The sequence below is a fragment of the Hyperolius riggenbachi genome, chromosome 9, assembly GCF_040937935.1.
Source record: "Hyperolius riggenbachi isolate aHypRig1 chromosome 9, aHypRig1.pri, whole genome shotgun sequence".
NCBI classification, from domain to species: domain Eukaryota; kingdom Metazoa; phylum Chordata; class Amphibia; order Anura; family Hyperoliidae; genus Hyperolius; species Hyperolius riggenbachi.
This window is the reverse complement of record NC_090654.1, coordinates 230,205,333-230,227,222: the sequence shown is the minus strand read 5'-3', so window position 1 is coordinate 230,227,222 and position 21,890 is coordinate 230,205,333. Positions and strand designations below refer to the sequence as shown.

The 21,890-nt window shown below is 45.6% G+C and overlaps 1 protein-coding gene across 2 annotated transcripts in view; it reads right to left on the bottom strand.

Moving 5' to 3' along the window:
- STARD9 (StAR related lipid transfer domain containing 9) overlaps window positions 1-21,890 on the bottom strand; it is a 255,427-nt gene that overhangs the window by 211,197 nt on the left and 22,340 nt on the right. For both annotated transcript variants that reach the window (XM_068254136.1, XM_068254138.1), the window contains exon 2: window positions 4,981-5,050. In XM_068254136.1, coding sequence (XP_068110237.1) covers window positions 4,981-5,050 — 70 coding nt within the window. The remainder of the gene's footprint in view (window positions 1-4,980; window positions 5,051-21,890) is intronic.

The window sequence follows — 21,890 nt, the reverse complement described above, 5'->3', positions numbered from 1 at the left end:
GGGCAGAGCCCCCGCCTGATTGGTAATGTCTTCCCAAAGCCTGCAGCTTCATGCATCTGGCTGCGTGTATGTAAACAGGGGGACACACGAGGACACAGGGGGACCTGGTGGCAGCAGATGCTACAATATATAAGTAATTTCGTAATATGTTGGCGCTTTATAAATAAAATAAATAATAATAATAATAATAATAATAATTTGTGGGTGACACCAAGGACACCTGGCACCAGTCCAAATATGTATTATTCAGACTATAAGACGCACCCCCCCCCTCCCCCCCCCCCAACACACACACACACTTTTGGGGAGAAAAAGTGTGTATATTTTAGATTCTGGGACACTGAAAAACTGTTAGCATATTAGACAATACAACATTAAAAACGTTTTTTTGTCATGCCAAGAACATATGCATTATTGCATCTTTATCTGCTGTTGCAATGAGCAACGTACTAAAAGAAAATGCATCAACTGTCATTTATACCCATTAACTTATTTTTGTCCTTCACAAGGTATCAGCAGCAATATATTCAGGCTCATTTTCAATAGGACGCTAAACTGATGAAAGAAAAAAAAAACATCAAGTGTATGGGTACCTTTTACAGATGGCAAAACAGTTTTATCTGACTGAGAAAGTTCAAAGGGTCAACATTTCTGTTGTATAGCTCAACAAAGCAGATTTTACATCAGACGGCTGATGTTTAAAATGCAGGCCTAATAATTAAGCCCTTAAACTGAAAATAAAAATATGAGACTGTTCTATATACAAATGTTCTATTTACAATTAGTAAACACATACAATTCATAATCTCACTTCAGGCTTGTTTTAACTGTTCAGGGTGAGAAAAGGCCTACTGTATTTTTCGGACTATAAGAAGCACTTTTTCTCTCCCAAAAGTGGGTTGAAAAGTCGGTGCGTCTTATAATCTGAATGTGCCCTTGAATGGATCCCCCTGTGCCCTCCTGTGATCCCCGTGTCCTCCTCCGCTCACATGTGTGTGACCTCTGCCCCGCGTGTCCCCCTCTGTTCTTTTCCACAAATAACACAAAGATACGGGTGCCCGCCGCTCCAGTCAGGTTGTGCAGAATCAGAATCAGAATTTATTTCGCCAAGTACAGCGGAGCTGTACTCGGAATTATTTGTGGTACACATGGCATAGGCATAGTATAGGGAGACAAGACGTACAACACAACACAAACAGTTGGAATTACAGTAATGGTGTGGGTCTGACCCACGTTAGTGACAGACCACGGTCATCAGTTAGTGTTCCTGCTGGCATTCAGGAACAGTTCAATACTAATAATAGTCATGACAATAATAGTAGTAGTAGTAATACTGATGATGATGGTGGCCCCCATAGTGCCCAGGGCAGTGAGAACCAGGGCGGGCTTCGGTGAGAACTGGATGGAAGGCCCCGCTAGGGCATGTCAGAAGGCGGGCCTGACGGGGGGAGGTTGGAGTTAAGCAGCCGAACCGCTTGGGGGAAGAAGGTGTTCTTCCGTCTGGAGGTTTTGCATGGTATAGTCCTGTAGCGGCGGCCCAATGGGAGGAGATTGAAGTAGCGTCTGCCTGGGTGAGAGGGGTCACGGGAGATCACAGTGGCCCTCTTCATCATCCTAGCGGAGTGGAGGAGATCAAGTGATGGTAGGGGTGACCCGATGATCCTCTCTGCATCAGTTATGACTCTCTGTAGTTTGTATTTTTCACTGGCCGTTGCACCCATGTACCATACAATGATTGAGGAGCAGAGGATGGATTCTATGGTGGCAGTATAGAAGCTGGCCAGCAGCTTCCTGGGCAAGCCGAACCTCTTTAGTTGGCGCAAGAAGAATAACCTCTGCTGAGATTTCTTCTGAATGTTGGTGGTGTTCTGCCCCTACTTCAGGTTGTTGGAAAGAGTTGTGCCAAGGAACCGCACGGATGTCACCCTAGAGACTTCGGTACCCTCAATGAGGACAGGTGGGAGGGGGGGAGGATTCTTCCTGAAGTCCACGACTAGTTCAACGGTTTTAGCAGCGTTGAGTACTAGGTTGTTGTCTCGGCACCAGTTGCAGATTCTCTCTACTTCGCTGCCGTACTCATGCTCTCCGGAGCTGCCAATTAGGCCGATGATGGTGGTGTCGTCTGCAACTTTGATGGTTTTCACAGAGTCCGCGGATGATATGCAATTGTTGGTATATAGGGAGAACAATAGTGGTGACAATACACAGCCCTGTGGAGCCCCTGTGTTGGTGGTTCTGACGCTGGAGTAGCAGTTGCCAAGTTTCACCTGCTGCGTTCTGTTAGTCAGGAAGTCCATGATCCATGCTCGAAGGGTGGGATCTACTCCGAGCTGCGTCAGATTTGTGAGCAGGATGTCTGGGCAGATCGTGTTGAACGCTGAGCTGAAATCTAGGAACAGGATCCTGGCATAGGAGGCAGGGTTGTCCAGGTGCTCAGTGATGTATGCCAGGCTGGCGTTGATGGCGTCCTCCACAGATCTATTTGCCCTATAAGCAAATTGGAGCTGGTCGAGGTGGGCGTCCGTTTGCTTCTTCAGGTGGGAAAGGACCAGCCGTTCAAGGAGCTTCATAACGTTGGAGGTTAGGGCCACTGGTCGAAAGTTGTTGTGCTCAGTGCTGCCGGGTTTTTTGGGGACTGGTACTATTACGGACCGCTTAAAACACGGGGGGACAATACGTCCGATAATGACCGCTCGAATAAGGAGGTGAGCACCGGGGCTAGCTGGTCAGCACAGGTTCTCAGGCAGATCGACTACACTCCATCTGGGCCAGAAGACTTCCTGGGATTTAGCTTACGGAGGTGCTGGAGTACCTCTGGTTCGTGGACAGCGATAGGAGCTGGGGCGCCGAGTTCACTCGAGAGAGGGGTCACCTTGGCCGTCACTGTTTGGACCTCATGTTGGTTTGATTTCCGCTCGAACCTGCAGTAGAACTCATTTAGCTCCTCCGCCAGCCGGAGGCTGGGGGCCGCGGGTTGAGCTACGGGTTTGAAGTTCGTGGCTGCTCTCATGCCCTTCCATACCTCCCGAGTATTGTTTGATTGGAGGTAGAGCCCCAGTTTGTCGGAGTAGGCCCTCTTTGCTGCTCGCAGTTCTCTCTTCAGGGCATACCTGGCCTCTCTGTATTTCTCGGGGGAGCCCGACCTGTGCGCTTCCTCCTTGCATTTCCGAAGTCGGCGGAGCTTGTCGTTGAACCAGGGCTTATTGTTGGGGAAGACCCTGAAAGTCTTGGATGGAATACACGCTTCTTCACAGAAGCTGATGTAGGAGGTGACATTATCGGCCCATTCGTCGAGGGAGGGTGCCTCCAGGGTTGACCAGTCAGTGGTATCAAAGCAAGCCTGAAGTTCCAGTTTAGCCTCTGCAGTCCATTTTTTGATGGTTTTGACGGTGGGCTTAGAGGTCTCCAGGAGCCTCCTATAGGTGGGGATCAGATGGATCGTGTTATGATCGGAGTTTCCTAGTGGGGCACCTTGGGTGGCCTTGTATGCGCTCTTATGGACTGTGTAACAGTGGTCCAGGGTGTTACCGTTTCTGGTGGGGCAGGTTATGTGCTGCTTGTAGCGGGGCATCACCTGACGTAGGTTCGCCTTGTTAAAGTCACCCAGGATGAAATAGATGCACTAAGGGCTGGTTCACACGGACATTTGCCAAGCTTTTGCACGGCGCTGCACTCAAACGGCAGGGTTTAGACACTAGCTTTTGAAGGCTTTTGGGAAGCCTTCAGGCCTAGCGGTTCGGGTCCCTACACTGGTTTCCCCACGTTTACCACCTCTGAAAGCAACACGTTGCTTTTCGAGATGAGATGCAACGCCAGGTTTTTATGAAAGTCTGCAAAAGCCAGCTCTAAATGCTCCCATTCACTTGAACGGGACAGCATTAGATCCCAAAAAACGTTGCTTCCCGAATTGCCGCAAAAGCATCCGTGTGAATCCAGCCCTTAGTGTCCTCCGCCCTGTGTTCCCCTCTGTTCTTTGCAGCAAATAACACACACATAGATACGGTGTCCACTGCTCCAATCAGGTTGTGTGGAAGTAGCTGCACTTAGAGAGGCAATGCCTTGTGTGTCCATCTTCCACCCAGTTTCCCAGTTTGTCGTACAAAAAAAAAAAAATGAACACTCACACAGATACGGTGCCCGCCGCTCCAGTCAGGTTGTGAGGAAATAGCCACACTTAGAGAAGCAATGCAAGGCTTTACAGGAGCGATCAAGGAATCAGGCGGAGGTCCACCAATCACATCTGCACACTGCTCTGCTCCCTTCTCTCATTGGAACCACTGGTCTTGAAGGCGGGACCATAGATCCAATGAGAGAAGGGAGCAGAGCAGTATGCAGACGTGATTGGTGGACCTTATGCAGCGCCCGCCGCCTTATTTGTCGATCGATCCTGTAAAGCCTTGCATTGCTTCTCTAAGTGCGGCTGCTTCCACACAAACTGACTGGAGCAGCGGGCACCATATCTACAGTATTTGAGTGTTATTATTAGCGGCAAAGAACAGAAGAGCACATGGGGAATTGCCTTTCTATGTGAAGCTACTTCAGCACAAATTGACTGGAGCAGCGGGCACCCATATCTACGTGTGTGTTAAATTTTTGCAGCAAAGAACAGAGGGGGAGAAGCGGGGCAGAGGGCACACATATGGGGCAAAGAACACACACATGAGGCAGGGGAGGACACAGGGGACTACAGAGAAACAAGAGGAGGACACTGGGACCAGAGGAAGACACAGAGACCACAGGCCTAAGGAGCACATAATAATTGGAGGAAAAATGTCTATGAGATGCCCCTGCACCATGAAAGCACCAGGTTTAGCATATATTTTTTTTTCCCCTGGTTTTTGTCTCCTAATCCTAGGTGCGTCTTACAGTCTGAAAAAATATGGTATTTAGGTGTCCTTTAAGTAGATAATAATCTACTGCCTGCATGTAAGTTTTTATGTAAACTGGTTGTAGTAGACAAATGGTAAGTTTACTGGTTACCTTTATGTTCCGGATCCTTGCTATCTTCTCATCCACATTCACTATGATTCTTGCTCCGTCTGCATTCTCCCTAAAAGAAAATAAAAAAAAAGATTCAAAAAGTGAATTTCCAGTTTAGTAGAACAATACATAACATACATGTTCTAACAGGAAAGGTGACTGGCACTGCAAAAAAGGATATATTATACCTGGAAAGCAAATCAATAGACAGGTTCTCGCGCGTGCACCTGAAAAAGCACAACTGTGAGGCAGTGGGTATTGAGTATTAGGAGCCCGAATTTCCCCTAATACCTGATTTTAGAGGTCCTCTAACACCCCAAATCCTTCCCAGCCACTTACCTAAACTAACCCCTAGCATTAGCCAAGCCCCACTTTCTCTTCTCTGCTGCCCCCTCCACTAGAGGAGAATAGATGTGATGAATAAGAATAGATTAGAGCAGTGGTCCTCAAACTAAGGCCCGCGGGCCGAATGTGGCCCCCTGAGGCTTTTTTCCCCGGCCCTCCACACAAAATGTATTACTTATATATGCAGCTACATCTTTAAATATTGGTGGTCCACATATGGATTAGCAGTTCTGGCACCACCCATCCACATGGAAGGCAGAAAGCAGTAATTCGCTGGTTTTCAATCACATTCCACATCAGATGACACTGCTGTCCAATTGGACTTCAGGTTGTCACCTGGGTATGCTTCACTGTCTGGCCCGCAAAGACTTCTACATTTTATGTACACTCCGGCCCCCCAGCAGTCTGAAGTATGTTGACCCGGCCCTCAACCCAAAACGTTTGGGGACCCCTGGTTTAGAGCAAGGGTGTTAAACTCAAAATACAAAGTGGGCCGAAATTGAAAAATTGGGGCCAAGTCGCGGGCCAACTTCTACGTCTATTTAACCACCTTCCTTTAAAAGTTCCCTGGTTTCTAATAGCCCCCCCTCCCTTATATAGTTCTAGTATCTAGTGGACCTTCTCCCACCTCTATACAGTTCCCTGGTGTTTAGAGGTCATCCCTATCCTATACAGTTCCTTGGTGACTAGTGGCCCCCTCCCTTCCCTATACCGTTCCCTGGTGCCTAGTGACCCCCCCCCCCCATACTGTTCCCTGGTGTGTAATGCTTTTTCCCTCCCTCCTCCATAAGGCTTCCCTGGTAATCTCGGTCTTCACCTCCAATATAGCTTCCCTGGTGATCTAGAGCGGGCCAAACACAATTCAAATTGGTTAAGCCACTTGAGGGCCAAATTTGATGGCTCTGAGGGCCAGATTTGGCCCACGGGCCGAAGTTTGACATGCATGGATTAGAGTAACTAACTGATCTCCTATCCTGAGCTTCTCTGTTGGTCAGTGAAGTCACACTTCATAAAGGACTAATTGGGAGGGTTAATTAAAGGGACCCCGAGGTGAGAGGGCTATGATGGCTGCCATATTTATTTCCTTTTTAACAATACCAGTTGCCTGGCTTATTTCCTGATCCTGCATCTCTAATAATTTTAGGCCTGACAAGCATGCACAGGGGACCCCCCTAAACAGACAGACATGGGGTCTGCAGCCTGAGCGACCCCACTGCCTCCACTGGGGCACTAACTCTGGTCTACAACTCTGCGAACCCCCCCCCCCCCCCCCACCTCAGCTTTTGAGCTTTCTTGCCCCCACCTGAACTGCGCTCCTTGCTTGACCGGCTTCCGCTGCTGCACGCTACAGGGCCTGCTCCTCACTTTCTTCATTGCTACAACTGCTTTAAGGTAACAATCTGCCCTGGTGCATTGCCAACCTGATTTCGCCCACGGCATGCGCTTCTCTGTAACACTTGCCTGACTGTTGCTGCCTTTTTTTTGTTTGTTTCTACTTATATGGGCGCTCAATGCACACTGTCCCCTCCCTCCTCAAATGGACACATTGGGCACCATGGCTTTGAAGTGGCCACACTCCCTGTTAACTAGGCACACCATCACCTATACCAGAGCAGAGCTCCTGCGCTGGGAGGCCTGCTGTGTAGCGACTCATGAACCGCTGCACAACGCAATCTGGGCCCACATCGAGTTACTCATCAGCAATGACAAGTGGACATGCAGGAAACGCCGCCCCAGGGGGTGCAGGGCAGGAGTACAAGTGAGACTCAAAAAGAAGGGCCTGCGTTCACCAATTCCAGCCATTCTCCTGGCAAAGGTTTGCTCCCTCCAAAACAAGCTAGACGAGCTGCTTATACTACTCAGCAGCAAACACAGTCCTGTGCTTCACTGAAACCTGACTGAACGACACCATCCCGGACAACTCCCTTCAACTTCCAGGTTTCAAACTCTTCCGGGCAGACCGCGACATCGCACTCTCCGGCAAACGGAGAGAGGTGAAGGCATCTGCTTCTACATTAAGGATGCTTGGTGCACTAACACGACCATCCTGAGTAAATACTGCTCTCCGGATGTCGAGCCCCTACTCCAACTGTAGGCCCCAGTATTCACCAAGAAAGTTCTCCTCCTACGTTCTGTTTGGTGTATACATACCTCCTGATTTCCGACATCAGGGTTGCTTTGCATACTCTAAGTGACACCATCTCAGCATGAGAACCGTCTCTCCCAGATTCCCTCTTAATCATCTGTGGTGACTTCAACAACGTGAACCTCCACCAAGAGATGCCTCAATACAAACATTACTTGCCCCACCAGGAACCAAAATACCCTGGACCACTGCTACACAGTCCTCAAGGATGCATACAAACCTACACGATGGGCTGCCCTAGGCAACGCAGACCACTGCCTAATCCACCCAATACCATCCTACAGAAGGCGCCTCAAGACATCCAAGCCGGTCATCAGGACTGTGAGGAAGTGGACCGATGAAGCTAAGCTGCAGCTACAGGCCTGCTTCGAATGTACCGACTGGAAGGCCCTGGAGGCACCTTGCCTGGAGCAATGGACTGAAAACGTCACCTCCTACCGTGTTTCCCCTAAAGTAGGACATCCCCTGAGAATAAGCCCTAGCAGCAGCCCACATGACACCAGCAAGTCACGCTCAATACAAAGCCTGGATACAGGAGAGCAGCCGTATAATGTGAGTTCTACAGTCCTGTATACGTGTCAGGAAATTTGTGTTTTTGTTGGAACCAGCCCTCCTGATCTGTTGTGATAAGCATCAGCAGCACTTCACCTCTTCACCTTTTCCCAGGACACACAGCTTATCCTATCATAGCTCTGGGGAGCTTGACACAGTTCTCTGCCTGCAAGAAATAGACTCTTACCCACATGAGCAACAGAATCAGTTTCTTGTAAGTGAGAGCCAATATCTGCAAACCGCAAGCTCTGAGCATGCTGCTTGTGTTTCAGCATGGCATGCAGTATATACATTTTGTATAGAAAAACTACCAGTGTTTCCCCCAAAAATAAGACATCCCTTGAAAATAAGCCCTAGCACATCTTTTGGAGCAAAAATCAATATAAGACAGTGTCTTATTTTCAGGGAAGCACGGTATATTAGCTTCTGTGAGGAGATGTGCATCCCCAAAAAGTACTTAAAGGTCTACCCTAACAACAAGCGCTGGTTCAATGGCAAGCTCCGCCGGCTCCGTAAAATCAAGGAAGCTGCACACAAGACCGGCACACCAGAGGAATTCATGACAGCCAGGTACACCCTCAAGCGAGAGCTTAGCGCTAAGAAAGACTACTCCTACAAGCTGGGCCTCAGCCTTAGGTCCAACAACTCACGAGAAGTCCGGAAAGGCCTCAGAGTAGCCACAAACCTTAAACAGCCACCTCAACATGTGCCTCCGAGCCTTGCTCTAGCTGAAAAACTCAACGAATTCTATCACAGGTTTGAGCACCAACCCGATCATCCAGTGGTCCAGGTGGCCACACCTAGCATGCCTCCCGCATCCTCCTGTCCTGATACGGACCTCGGCCTCTCAGGGCCAGTGGCAGTCCAAGAGGCTGACGTACTAAGGCATTTCCAAAAGCTGAATCCCAGGAAGGCCTCGGGTCCGGACGGTGTGTCCTCTGCCAGCTTCAGAACCTGTGCCAGACAGCTGGCCCCTGTTCTCACCTCCATATTCCAGAAATGCCTGATGGGGTAAAGTTCCCACCTGCCTTAAAGGTCGACCATCATACCAGTCCCCCAAAAAACTGGCATTACGGACCTCAACAACTACAGACCTGTTGCCCTCACTTCAACTGTCATGAAGATCTTTGAAAAACTGGTCCTCACTCATTTGAAAGGGGCCACCTACACCCTCCTAGAGCCACTTCAATTTACATACAGAGCAAACAGATCCATAGAGGATGCCATCAATATCAGCCTGGCTTTAATCATGGAACATCTACACAGGCGTTACAAGCAAACAGCTTATCAGCGCCAAGGAAATAGAACATATGATCGCTGCTGAGAATAAACAACATCCAAAGTCCACAAAAATTAGTATTAAGAAGTCAGCGCAGATCAAAGAGGTATAAATACAGTCACTAAAACTTCACCATGGTGATATTCCAACCTCACATGGTCTCATGGCCAACCATCACCAGAAAAAGAGTAAGAGGGGCTTACCAGCTGCCAACAACCCACATTATAAGGTTGTATATGTCTCGCATTCAGTGGTAATCCTAACGAAGTTCGAGCAGATCTGTATCGAAACTTCCATCGCACCCTCACTCCGATATATGGTATGGTATCCAGGAAGGCCAATATATAAACACAACAAAAAAGGGCAACTCTTTAAGTGTAAACCGTTTATTGTAAAAACAAAAATCGGTATAGACCGTAAAAAACAAGATAAAAACAAAAACTTACAAAGGGGGCCCAGGAACTGGGAACCCCTAATAAAAACTTGCGCATGTAAGCTGGTCCACAGCCAATAAGACATTAAAGGTGCTGCCTGTCTTCTTTCCTTGCCTTATTTTTGCAACACACACGTTTTTTTTTCACAGGCCTAAGCAGGTGCATTAACAGTCACTTTGCAGCTGAGATTATTACTGGTAAATGCTGATTTTCTGGATCATTCAACTCCAAAGACAGAGCAGGTTTTAACTAAACAGAAGCTCTGAGAGCCACACACACTTCTGCACTAATCAGGGATTCCTAGCTGTATGCAAAGTTTTCCAAAGGCATGTTATTAAAGCACATAATTAATTCCATACTAGATAATTCCACACAGCTGATGGAGCTCAGAAGGAAAGGAATTCCTGGGAATCACTGTAAATATCCTGTTCTATTTGGCAGAGCTATAATAGTCACTGAGCTCAGAGCTAACCTACACTGGGATAACTTTTAGAGTCCTGCTGTTAGCAACATCAGTAGAAAAATATTTTGAACTTTCTTATTCTAGAAGAAGAAGAGTGGAGACCGGCACCAACTTTCTTACTCTGGTACAGTCCAAAAAGTAAAGAAAATCTGAACTAAAACTTTTCTTAACTTGATCTCACATCTCACTATATACAGTACATAAGGAACATCGTTTTAATTATGCAGAAGGTTATCTAACCTTCATGTTGAATGTGTCGTATCTGTGTCATAGGGACTGCCATTTTCCTTTTTCAACTTCTGAAAATAGAATTATGTAACGATCGATGTAGCAACACAGATGTCTGATTATGTGTGATCTGCAGAATCACCAATAATACAGACACTATACCTGATTATATGGTGATCTGCAGAATCACCAACAATGCAAGTATAGCTAACAGGATAATGCAATAGTGTATAGTGTTTGGTGCAACAGTAACAGAGTAGAATAACTAGGCCTCACCAGAGGAGCTGGTGGGCACTATTAGAACACAGTATAGGATAGATAGAACCTCACCAGAGGAGCTGGTGGGAACTATTAGAACACAGTAACTGGCTAGTTTGGCAGAACTTCACCAGAGGAGCTGGTGGGCACTGTTAGAACACAGTTACTGACTAGTTTGGCAGAACCTCACCAGAGGAGCTGGTGGGAACTGTTAGAACACCTCACCAGTGGCAAGGGCTCACTGGTGAGTAGAGTGGTCAGACAGGCTGGGTTCGGCTACTGAGAGACAGATACAGTACAGAACCAGTAAGCAAGAGAGTAGTAAATATTCAGGCAGCGTTTCAGAAAGAAGAAGATCAGATGGGCAGAGGTACAGAATCAATAAGCAAGAGCAGAGTCAGAGATAGCCAGAGTCATACACAGAGTATGAAATATACAGTAATAACAATAATCCTAGTTTTGTGTGAAATCCCTGGTTTCCTCCCAGATCAAAGCACACCGAATACTATAGACTAGTATTCGGTGTGCTTTGATCTGGTAGGAAACCAGGGATTTCACAGGTCTGAGCGCTAACACGTATGTATTCGCAACCGCAGACAGGTTGCGAGTGAGCAGAGAAGGCTTAAGAAGCAGAGGAGGCCTCACAGCCGCGCCCCCCAATAATCAACCAATCCAGAGCGGTGTGAGTCCCCTCTGACGTCAGTCGACCAGCGGGTCAGCTGACGCGCCTCCTTCCAGCATAAAGGTCCTGTCTACGCGCACGGCCGCGTGATAGAGCAACCCTCTGTGTAAATGACAGTTCCGTCCTTGGCGTGCTAGACGCCGACAGAACGGAAAACCCCTCTGAACAGGGACCAGAGGCGGCTGCGCAGGCACCCGGCGTGCCCGCAGCTGCAGATGTTACACTTCCATTAGACACTTTGGGCCGATCCAATTCACTTTTTCTCCTAACTTTTGGGAGATTATTTTTCATCTTCTGTTTAAAATAACTTTTGCTATCTGCAATTGAAAAAGTACCAAAAGGTAGGTACAAAATATTGTCACAAGTATTGTCTAGCTTGCTGGTGGCTTAATAGGCATTTTATTTATAATGTGAAAACAGCACCTAGGAGAAAACTTGGATCGGGCCCTTCTTCCATTTAATTCTTCACCCAGGAGATACATTTCCATCGTCTGTTTACAATAACTTTTCAGCACTCTATCAATGAAAAAGTACTAAAAAGTAGGTGAAAAAGTACTGACAAAACTGACGCAGTAGCGGCTCTCCGCTCGGGCTCCAGTGGAAATAGCGGAGTCCGATAGGGCCGGCTCTACTGAGCAGGCACAGATGGCTCGCGCCTGCGCAAAAGAGCGGAACCAATCAGGCTTTTTCCGCTGGAGCCCAAGCGGAGATGCGATACTGCATGCGCGCAGGTTGACAAGCGCCATCAAAAAGCTCTTTGCGGGATCCCAGTGCTCTCGATCCCCACTGCTGAGGGGACAGGGAAAGCCTTTTTAGGATCGAGAGGCTTCCCCCTCCTAAGGAACATACCCCCAGGTGCTCTTTTTTCTGTTACAGGTTTACTTTAAAAGGCATTTTATTGATAAGGTGTAAAAATATCACCTAGGAGAAGACTTAGGAGAATAAGTGAATTGAACAAGGTCCCTTGTCTCTTAATAGTTAATTTCTACCTCAAAGGATCTCCGAACCAATTCCAATTACACAGAAGGGAGGAGCTTAACCCATTCGCGTTCCGTCGTTTTCACTTGGGAAATGTTTACCTCCCATTCATTAGCCTATAACTTTATCACTACTTATCACAATGAACTGATCTATATCTTGTTTTTTTCCACCAATTAGGCTTTCTTTGGGGGGTACATTTTGCTAAGAGCCACTTTACTGTAAATGCATTTTAACAGGAAGAATAAGAAAAAAACTGAAAAAAATGCATTATTTCTCAGTTTTCAGCCATTATAGTTTTAAAATAATACATTCCTCCATAACTAAAACTCACGTATTGTATTTGGCCATATGTCCCGGTTATTACACCGTTAAAATTGTCCCTATCACAATTTATGGCGACAATATTTTATTTGGAAATAAAGGTGCATTTTTTCCGTTTTGCATCCATCACTATTTACAAGTTTAAAATAAAAAAAAAATATATAGAAATATTTCATCTTTACATTGATATTTAAAAAGTTTAAACCCTTAGGTAAATATTTACAGGTTTTTTTTTATTGTAAAGTTTTTTTTTTATATTAAACATTTTATTTGGGTATTTTTGGGAGGGTGGGATGTAAACAATAGTTTTGTAATGTAAATGTGTCTTGAGTTTTATTTTTTTTACTCTTAGTTGTAGTTTTACTTTTTGGCCACAAGATGGCGGCCATGAGTTTGTTTACATGACGTCACTCTAAGCGTAACATACGCTTAGAGGGACGCATGGGGGAGGTAACAGCCAGAAAAAGCGCAGCTTCCGAGAGAAGCTGTCGCTTTTTTAGCGGGAGAGAGGAATCAGTGATCGGGCACCATAGCCCGATACACTGATTGCCTGGCTAACAAACCGCGGGCTGGGAGCGCGTGTGCACGCGCGTGATCGGCCGCGGGAGCGCGCATAGTTCCTGGACGTAGTTTCTACGTCCAGGAACTAAAATAGGTTAAAGGACATCTGAAGTGAGAGGGATATGGAGGCTGACACATTTTCTTTTAAGCAATGTGAATTGCCATGCTATCCTGCTGATCCTCTGCCCAAGACCATGAACAAGAATATGCAAATCAGGTGTTTCTGACATTATTGTTAGATCTGACAAGATTAGCTGCATGGTTGTTTCTGGTGTTATTCAGACACTACTGCAAATAGATCAGCAGGGCTGCCAGGCAACGGATATTGTTTAACATCAAATAAATATGGCAGCCTCCATATTCTTCTCACTTCAGTTGTCCTTTAAGGACCAGAGACTGCTGGTACAAAAAATGGGGCTCACCGACATCTTGCCACACGGACCCGTCGCTGTCGCCGCTGAAGCCTACTCGTCCTGCCATTTCTATGACAGCAGAGCATAATGAGCCGGTCAGGAGTCAATTTCATTGCCTCCTGACCCTGTGAGCTAACGTGTGGCATGTGCTAATTGGAATCTACACCCTGGCAGGGATGACAGGTCCCAAATAGGGCAAAGGTTTCAATTAGCCTGGTCCACAGGTGGTTAAGCAAAGCTGGCTTGAATAAGAAACCAATCTAACTACTGATCACTTAGGGGAGAAGAGCCAAGTAATATTATTCCATTTACACTAAGTCACATTAAAATCACAACCAGTAAAACTAAATAACACAGATTATGCCACCACAAATGCACTGGTCAAGGGTTGGGTTTGGTGAAGGGTTGGGATATATTGGCAGTAAATGAATGGTCAACTAATTAAGTCAAGGTATCTGAGCGATTGTGAAATGGGCTGTATTGTGATAGATGACTGGGCTCCCAAATGGCAGGTCTAGTGGACTGTTCCAGGTATGTATTAGTTAGTACATACCAAAACTAATCCAATGAAGAACAACCGGTGAACTGGCAAAAGGGTAATGGGTGCTCAAGAATCACTGACAGGCATAGTGAAACCACAGAAGAGTACTGTAGTACTAAATTGCTGAAGTAAACCTGAGATGAATGAGAGAAAAGGATTTTTACTTACCTGGGGCTTTATCCAGCCCCCTGGAATCTGTCAGCTGTGAAGTCCACGACCCAGATGGGTTGCAGGCCACTGTGCTTGGTCTGTGCTGCCCTGTGCAACTCCTCCATTGCACTCCTGTGGCCGGAGTAACAGTCTTAAAAAAATGGCACATGCACAGAATGCTCCTGGCCACGGGGCACATGGGCAGTAGTCTGAAAACTGAACTGAGTCATGGAACAGAAGGGACCTGTCATACTCACGTGGCTCTGCTCCGTCCTCCATGTGTGGCTTCAGTCCCGCACTGGCGTCCGGTGGTCTCTGTGCGCGCGTTGCTCGCCGTGGTTTGGCTACGACGGTCGGGGGCGTGCGTACGTCCATGCGGAATGGCTTCAGGTCACGCGTACGCATGCGCGGGACTATGGCGGACATTTGTACGCATGTGCAGCGTTCGAGATCGCGCGCCAAAATGCAGCCCTGCCCCTATAAAAGGTGGTCCCTTCCCTGCGTTCAGTGCTGTTCGTTCTGACAGCTAGTTTGGTGTTCAGCGGTTCGCTCTTGACCAAGCCTGATTTCCTGTCTGATCTTCTGTTGTGACCCAGCCTGTTTGACTATCCTGATTCTCCTGCCCTGACCCGGATTGCTATTGGACTCTGCTCTTGCTTGCCGCCTGCCCTGACCCGGATTGCTATTGGACTCTGCTCTTGCCTGCCCTGACCCGGATTGCTATTGGACTCTGCTCTTGCCTGCCGCCTGCCCTGACCCGGATTGCTATTGGACTCTGCTCTTGCCTGCCGCCTGCCCTGACTCGGATTGCTATTGGACTCTGCTCTTGCCTGCCGCCTGCCCTGACTCGGATTGTTACTGGATTCTGCTCTTGTTTGCTGCCTGCCCTGACCCAGATTGCCTCATCGGACTTACCCTTAGTGGATTACTCCAGTGGCACTGTTCTCCCAACCACCAGCTGAGACTATCCCAGTAGTGACTTGGTGAACACTAGGCAGCTAAGTCCAGCTTTCCCCTTGGGGTTTGTTGGTGAAGGCCCGTGGGCGCTTAGATTCCATTACTGGGTAACGTCTCCTCCATCGGTGGAAGGGTCAACAGTATCCGAAGACATAACAGGACCAGAAAGACATTGAGGGAGTTGACAAACTACAGGGGGTGGAAGTACACTTTAATCCTGGCCATGAGAGACTGACACTAGAACGCCTGCATATGAGGCAGTAACTACATACAGAGTACCCAAGCAGACCCTCATCGCCTGCCAAAGCATTCACAATGGCCATAGAACCATCACAAAGTGGTGTTGTAGAAATGGAAGAAACTACAATCTAATCGAGATTCTATTGAGTGCACTGGAAAAATGAGTCCAATCCGTGGACACCCAGCCTCGCAGTGCTTAAAAGGACCTCCTGCTAATGTGTTAGTGCCAGATACCACATGAAACCCCCCAGAAGTCATGTGCAGTCTGTAGCACAAAAAGTGTAGGCAGTTTTGTTGGTACAGGGGGCCAAGCATAATATTAAGCAGTTCTAGCAAGAGAGCTGGTAGGCACTTGGGCTTTGCTGTATTGAACAACTGGGAAGGACTCCCAGGACAGGTGTATGACAACAATAGTGTCACCCAGTATAAACTATGTGCTCAAGACAAAAAACGCAAAGTCTATGCAAAATCTCCAGGAGGCAGAAAAAGTCAAACTATATAGTTTAATAGTAGCAACATTGGTACAAAAATACAACAGTGCAGTGTAAAAACAATGCATTAAAAGATCATGACAATTGCAAGTGAGCAAAGTCTGTGCATAACTGGTTCATGCTGTACCTGGGTGAGGGGGGGGAGGCAGCTGTGGGCACCAATAGGTGCACGGCCTTACGACCGTTTCGCGGGTGTAAGCCAAGCTTCATCTGAGGCCGGTGTGCACATAATATCGAGCATGGGGTTTTAATGTTTTGGTCGATCAGTGTACACCACTTTATGTGCGCGTGCAGAAAAGTGGTCCTTTAAATGCATGTGGTTTACATGGGTTATAATAGTGTTTTCTGCAGTAAGCAACTTCTGCTTATCTTCATAACATTTCAACAGTAGTTAATGTTATCAAAGCAGAAACTCATGGTCTGTACTTCTTTCATCATTCAGGAAAGGAATAAGATAACAGACTTTGTATAGAAAACAAATCAGTAAAGCTTTTTAACATAATAAAGAAAACATAAGATAAATAAACAGAAGTATGTTGGCTGGTCTTTAGCTCTCAGTGACAGCAAGGGTAAATCAGGACCAAGACACTTATTTCTTCTGGAATCCATCCAGAGAAACATCTGGCTACACTACTTCAAATCGCTGGTATTTCCGGCCAAGTAACGGTCACAAAGATTTGAGATGAACTGCTTCCAGTCTCGCAGTGTTCTTTCCTCAAAGTTATGAACATTGTTGATGTACAAATCAGCATTTTATGAACCCTCCCGCTTTGCACAGGCAGATGCTGAGCCCTGCAGAGACTTAGCCCTGCCTTCTGGATAGAGAAAACACAAATAAGATTCTGTAACACACAAACATGGAAACTGAACAAGAAAGAAAGAAAAAAAAAAAAGAACATACATTAAGAACGGAAGAAATAAGGAAAGAAAAAAAACGAAAGAAATAAGGAAGGAAAGAACAAAATAAATACGTAAATAAATAAGATAGAGGGGGTGAGTGAGTGAGAAAGAAAGAGAGGGTAAGGGTAGGTTCACACTAGGTCCGGGAACGTATCCGTGGCTCCGTTTTGGGGCCCGGACCACGACCGGAGCCATGGATACTAATGTTAAAAATAGCAACAGTCTTTACTCACTTTCAAAACGAATGCGTATGTGTTCCGGTAGAACTGTTTTGAAAAACTGAACGCAGGGTCCGGATTTGTCGGGACTTGACGGACCCGGACCGATCCCTGACATACGGAGGGGTAGTGGCAGGCAATGCGAAAACGCATCTCCGTCTACACAGAGACCTTTGCACACAAAACGGAGGGAGATCCGCACTGCCTACTGCCTGCTCCTTCCCCCTATAGGTGTCCCCACAGGTAGCCTGAGGGGGTAGCAGCAAGGACGGGGGGCTGCGGGCACAGTCCCCTGTCCCCGCTCCCCCTCCAGCTATGTGCCGCAAAAGTACAAGAGCGAGCGGGGAAGCAATTACCTTATACTTCCTCTGCTCGCTGTGACTAGAGGGCGGCATTGCAGGAAGTCACGGCGAGCAGAGGAAGTAAGGTAAACTTCCCCACTCGCTCATTCGCTACACTTTTGCCACAAATAGCTGGAGGGGGTAGCATCCTGGCTGCTACCCCCTCAGGCTACCTGGGGGACACCTATTGGGGTCCTGGCTGCAGCCATCCGTTTTGGAGGGAGGGGAAAAAAAACTAAACAAAAAAAACACGCAAACGGATCAAAAACGTTTGCTGCAAAAGGGCAGCACGGTTTTGTTTGCGTTCAGGTTTAGCAGCATCACCGATTGCCAGGATCACAGACCACAGGCTCAGTCCTGCAACCGCGCCTAGTGTGGAGAGAGAGAGAGAGAGAGAGAGAGAGAGAGAGAGAGAGAGAAAGAACACGCGAGAAAGACAAGACAGAGGGCCATATACAATTCACTTTTTCTCTTAGGAGATAATTTTTCATCTATGATTTAAAATAACTTTTTCACACTCTGCAATAGAAAAAGTACCAATAAGTAGGTACTTTCAAAATAATTTTAGCATTTCTTTGCTTGCTGGTGGTTTAGAAAGCATTTTATTAGCAAGTTGTAAAATTATCACTTAGAAGAAAAGTCAGGTGAAAAAGTGAATTGCATATGGGCCAGAGAGAGAAAGCGAGAGAAAAGAGAGAAAGAAGAAAAACGAATTGTAACACCTGTGCTATTTCATATTCATGAATAAAATTCTATATTAAAAAAAAAAAATGTATAGGCAAAATAACTACTCAAGGATGGGAATGTAAGTAAGGCCTGCAGTGGAAAGTAAATCCTAGAAAACAGTTACCAGAACTAACTGTACTGTGCATGATTTGTCTTCAACAATTACTAAATTATTCTCAAGAGAGAATTTCTTTATTCTGGGTAGCTCTGCTGATCATTTTATATCTATTTTTTATATGTATAGATATAGAGATAGAGATAGAGATATATATATATATATATATATAGATAGATAGATAGATAGATAGATAGATAGATAGAGAGATAGATAGAGAGATAGATAGAGAGATAGAGAGATAGAGAGATATACAGGATCTTCTCAAAAAATTAGCATATTGTGATAAAGTTCATTATTTTCTGTAATGTACTGATAAACATTAGACTTTCATATATTTTAGATTCAAATACATACAACTGAAGTAGTCCAAGCCTTTTATTGTTTTAATATTGATGATTTTGGCATACAGCTCATGAAAACCCAAAATTCCTATCTCAAAAAATTAGCATATTTCATCCGACCAATAAAAGAAAAGTGTTTTTAAAACAAAAAAAGTCAGCCTTCAAATAATTATGTTCAGTTATGCACTCAATACTTGGTGGGGAATCCTTTTGCTGAAATGACTGCTTCAATGCGGCGTGGCATGGAGGCAATCAGCCTGTGGCACTGCTCAGGTGTTATGGAGGCCCAGGATGCTTCAGTAGCGGCCTTAACCTCATCCAGAGTGTTAGGTCTTGCGTCTCTCAACTTTCTCTTCACAATATCCCACAGATTCTCTATGGGGTTCAGGTCAGAAGAGTTGGCAGGCCAATTGAGCACAGTAATACCATGGTCAGTAAACCATTTACCAGTGGTTTTGGCACTGTGAGCAGGTGCCAGGTCATGCTGAAAAAGGAAATCTTCATCTCCATAAAGCTTTTCAGCAGATGGAAGCATGAACCCACTTTTGAACCAGAAACAGCGGCAGAAGCGCCTGACTTGGGCTACAGAGAAGCAGCACTGGACTGTTGCTCAGTGGTCCAAAGTACTTTTTTCGGATGAAAGCAACTTTTACATGTCATTCGGAAATCAAGGTGCCAGAGTCTGGAGGAAGACTGGGGAGAGGGAAATGCCAAAATGCCTGAAGTCCAGTGTCAAGTACCCACAGTCAGTGATGGTCTGGGGTGCCATGTCAGCTGCTGGTGTTGGTCCACTGTGTTTTATCAAGGGCAGGGTCAATGCAGCTAGCTATCAGGAGATTTTGGAGCACTTCATGCTTCCATCTGCTGAAAAGCTTTATGGAGATCAAGATTTCATTTTTCAGCACGACCTGGCACCTGCTCACAGTGCCAAAACCACTGGTAAATGGTTTACTGACCATGGTATTACTGTGCTCAATTGGCCTGCCAACTCTCCTGACCTGAACCCCATAGAGAATCTGTGGAATATTGTGAAGAGAAAGTTGAGAGACGCAAGACCCAACACTCTGGATGAGCTTAAGGCTGCTATCGAAGCATCCTGGGCCTCCATAACACCTGAGCAGTACCACAGACTGATTGCCTTCATGCCACGCCGCATTGAAGCAGTCATTTCTGCAAAAGGATTCCCGACCAAGTATTGAGAGCATAACTGAACATAATTATTTGAAGGTTGACTTTTTTTGTTTTAAAAACACTTTTCTTTTATTGGTCGGATGAAATATGCTAATTTTTTGAGATAGGAATTTTGGGTTTTCATAAGCTGTATGCCCAAATCATCAATATTAAAATGCTTGAACTACTTCAGTTGTGTGTATTTGTATCTAAAATATATGAAAGTCTAATGTTTATCAGTACATTACAAAAAATAATGAACTTTATCACAATATGAGAGAGAGAGAGAGAGAGAGAGAGAGAGAGAGAGAGAGAGAGAGAGAGAGAGAGAGAGAGAGAGAGAGAGAGAGAGAGGAGATGAGAGTGAGAGAGAGAGAGAGAGAGAGAGGAGAGAGAGAGAGAGAGAGAGAGAGAGAGAGAGAGAGAGAGAGAGAGAGAGAGAGAGAGAGAGAGAGAGAGAGAGAGAGAGAGATTTTTTTTCAAATTTATATAAAAGGCATCTTTTTATTATATATTTTTTTCATAATATTTTAGAACCCACTACTAGCATTTAAATTATCCGGTCTGCACATTTTAAACTGTTTTTACTGAATTTCTTGTTTTATTTCCCTAGGTTATTACTGTATATTTTAATCTAAATTAATTTTAAAACTTATTTTCATATTTTTCATATACCATATGTTTCCTATTTTCTTGTTTATTTATTTTTCATATGCTATCCTATCCAAGATTCGAACCCTGGTCTCCCATGTCAAAGGCGGTGCCCTTAAGCAGTGCAGTATCCAGCCACCACCATAGGCACATTGCCCATAGGTTACTTCAGTGATGACACGTCTTATACACCCCGCCCACCACTCCTTACATAACTTTAACCATCAGTCCCCATTGTGTAATAGTCACGCCCAGCACACCGCCCACCACTCCTTACATAACAATTTTCCCATTTCCCCATTGGACAACTGACACGCACCTTAAAAATACCCACCCCTCCACTCATACAGACAAGGGTACAACAGTCAAGCCCAGAAAATTGATGGTATTATGTCTACTTCGGGGAGATGAGTCCACCACTGCCTCCCGAGGAATTTTAAAGCTTTTAAAGGGGCACTACAGTGAAAAACTGTAAAGTTTAAAATAAGTGCAAACACAAACAAATAAGAAGTACATTTTTTTCCCAGAGTAAAATGAGCCATAAATTAATTTTCTCCTATGTGCCTGTCACTTACAGTGGGTAGTAGAAATCTGACAGAAGTGACAGGTTTTGGACTAGTCCATCTCTTTATAGGGGATTCTCAGGGATATATTTATTTTCAAAAGTACTTCATGAATGGTAGTTGCTCTGTCCAACTGCCAAAAAAAACTGTGTAGGGACAGGGAAGCTAGCCAGCATCATTGTTTAAAACCTTCTTAGGGAATATCTTTATAAAAGAATAAAAGCCTTGCTGAGAATCCCCCATGAAGAGATGGACTAGTCCAAAGCCTGTCACTTCTGTCAGATTTCTACTGCCTACTGTAAGTGACAGCAACATAGGAGAAAAATAATTTATGGCTCATTTTACACTGGAAAAAAAATGTACTTCTTATTTGTATATGTTTGCACATATTTTAAATTTTACAGTTTTTTGCTGTAGTGCCCCTTTAATACATTTTATTCTATTCTTTTGGGGTCTCTGTTCTCCTTACAATATCAGCATCCACCCCTGGTGGAGGGGTCGAATTCTCCTCTTCTTCTCCCTATCTACAGAGAGCGACATCTTAATCCTGAGTGGGGACAGGTCTAATCTCCTCACCTGCCTATACAGTGGTTACCTATACGGTAACCCTGGCTTGTGAGTATATTCATTTATCTACCTCTCATTACCCATTATTGTACATACTACACTATATTGGGCTCTCAGTGTTCCCTTCTTTTTTCTGATCATTTTAAAAAAGGTACAAGCTCTGGAAGATTATAATCGTGGCCTCCAGCCTGGGAAGATGCTGGCCTAAAACAAGCATCAGCACGTAAATGTTTGAAAAGTATACATTTTTATTCGGGATGAAAGCCATAGAAC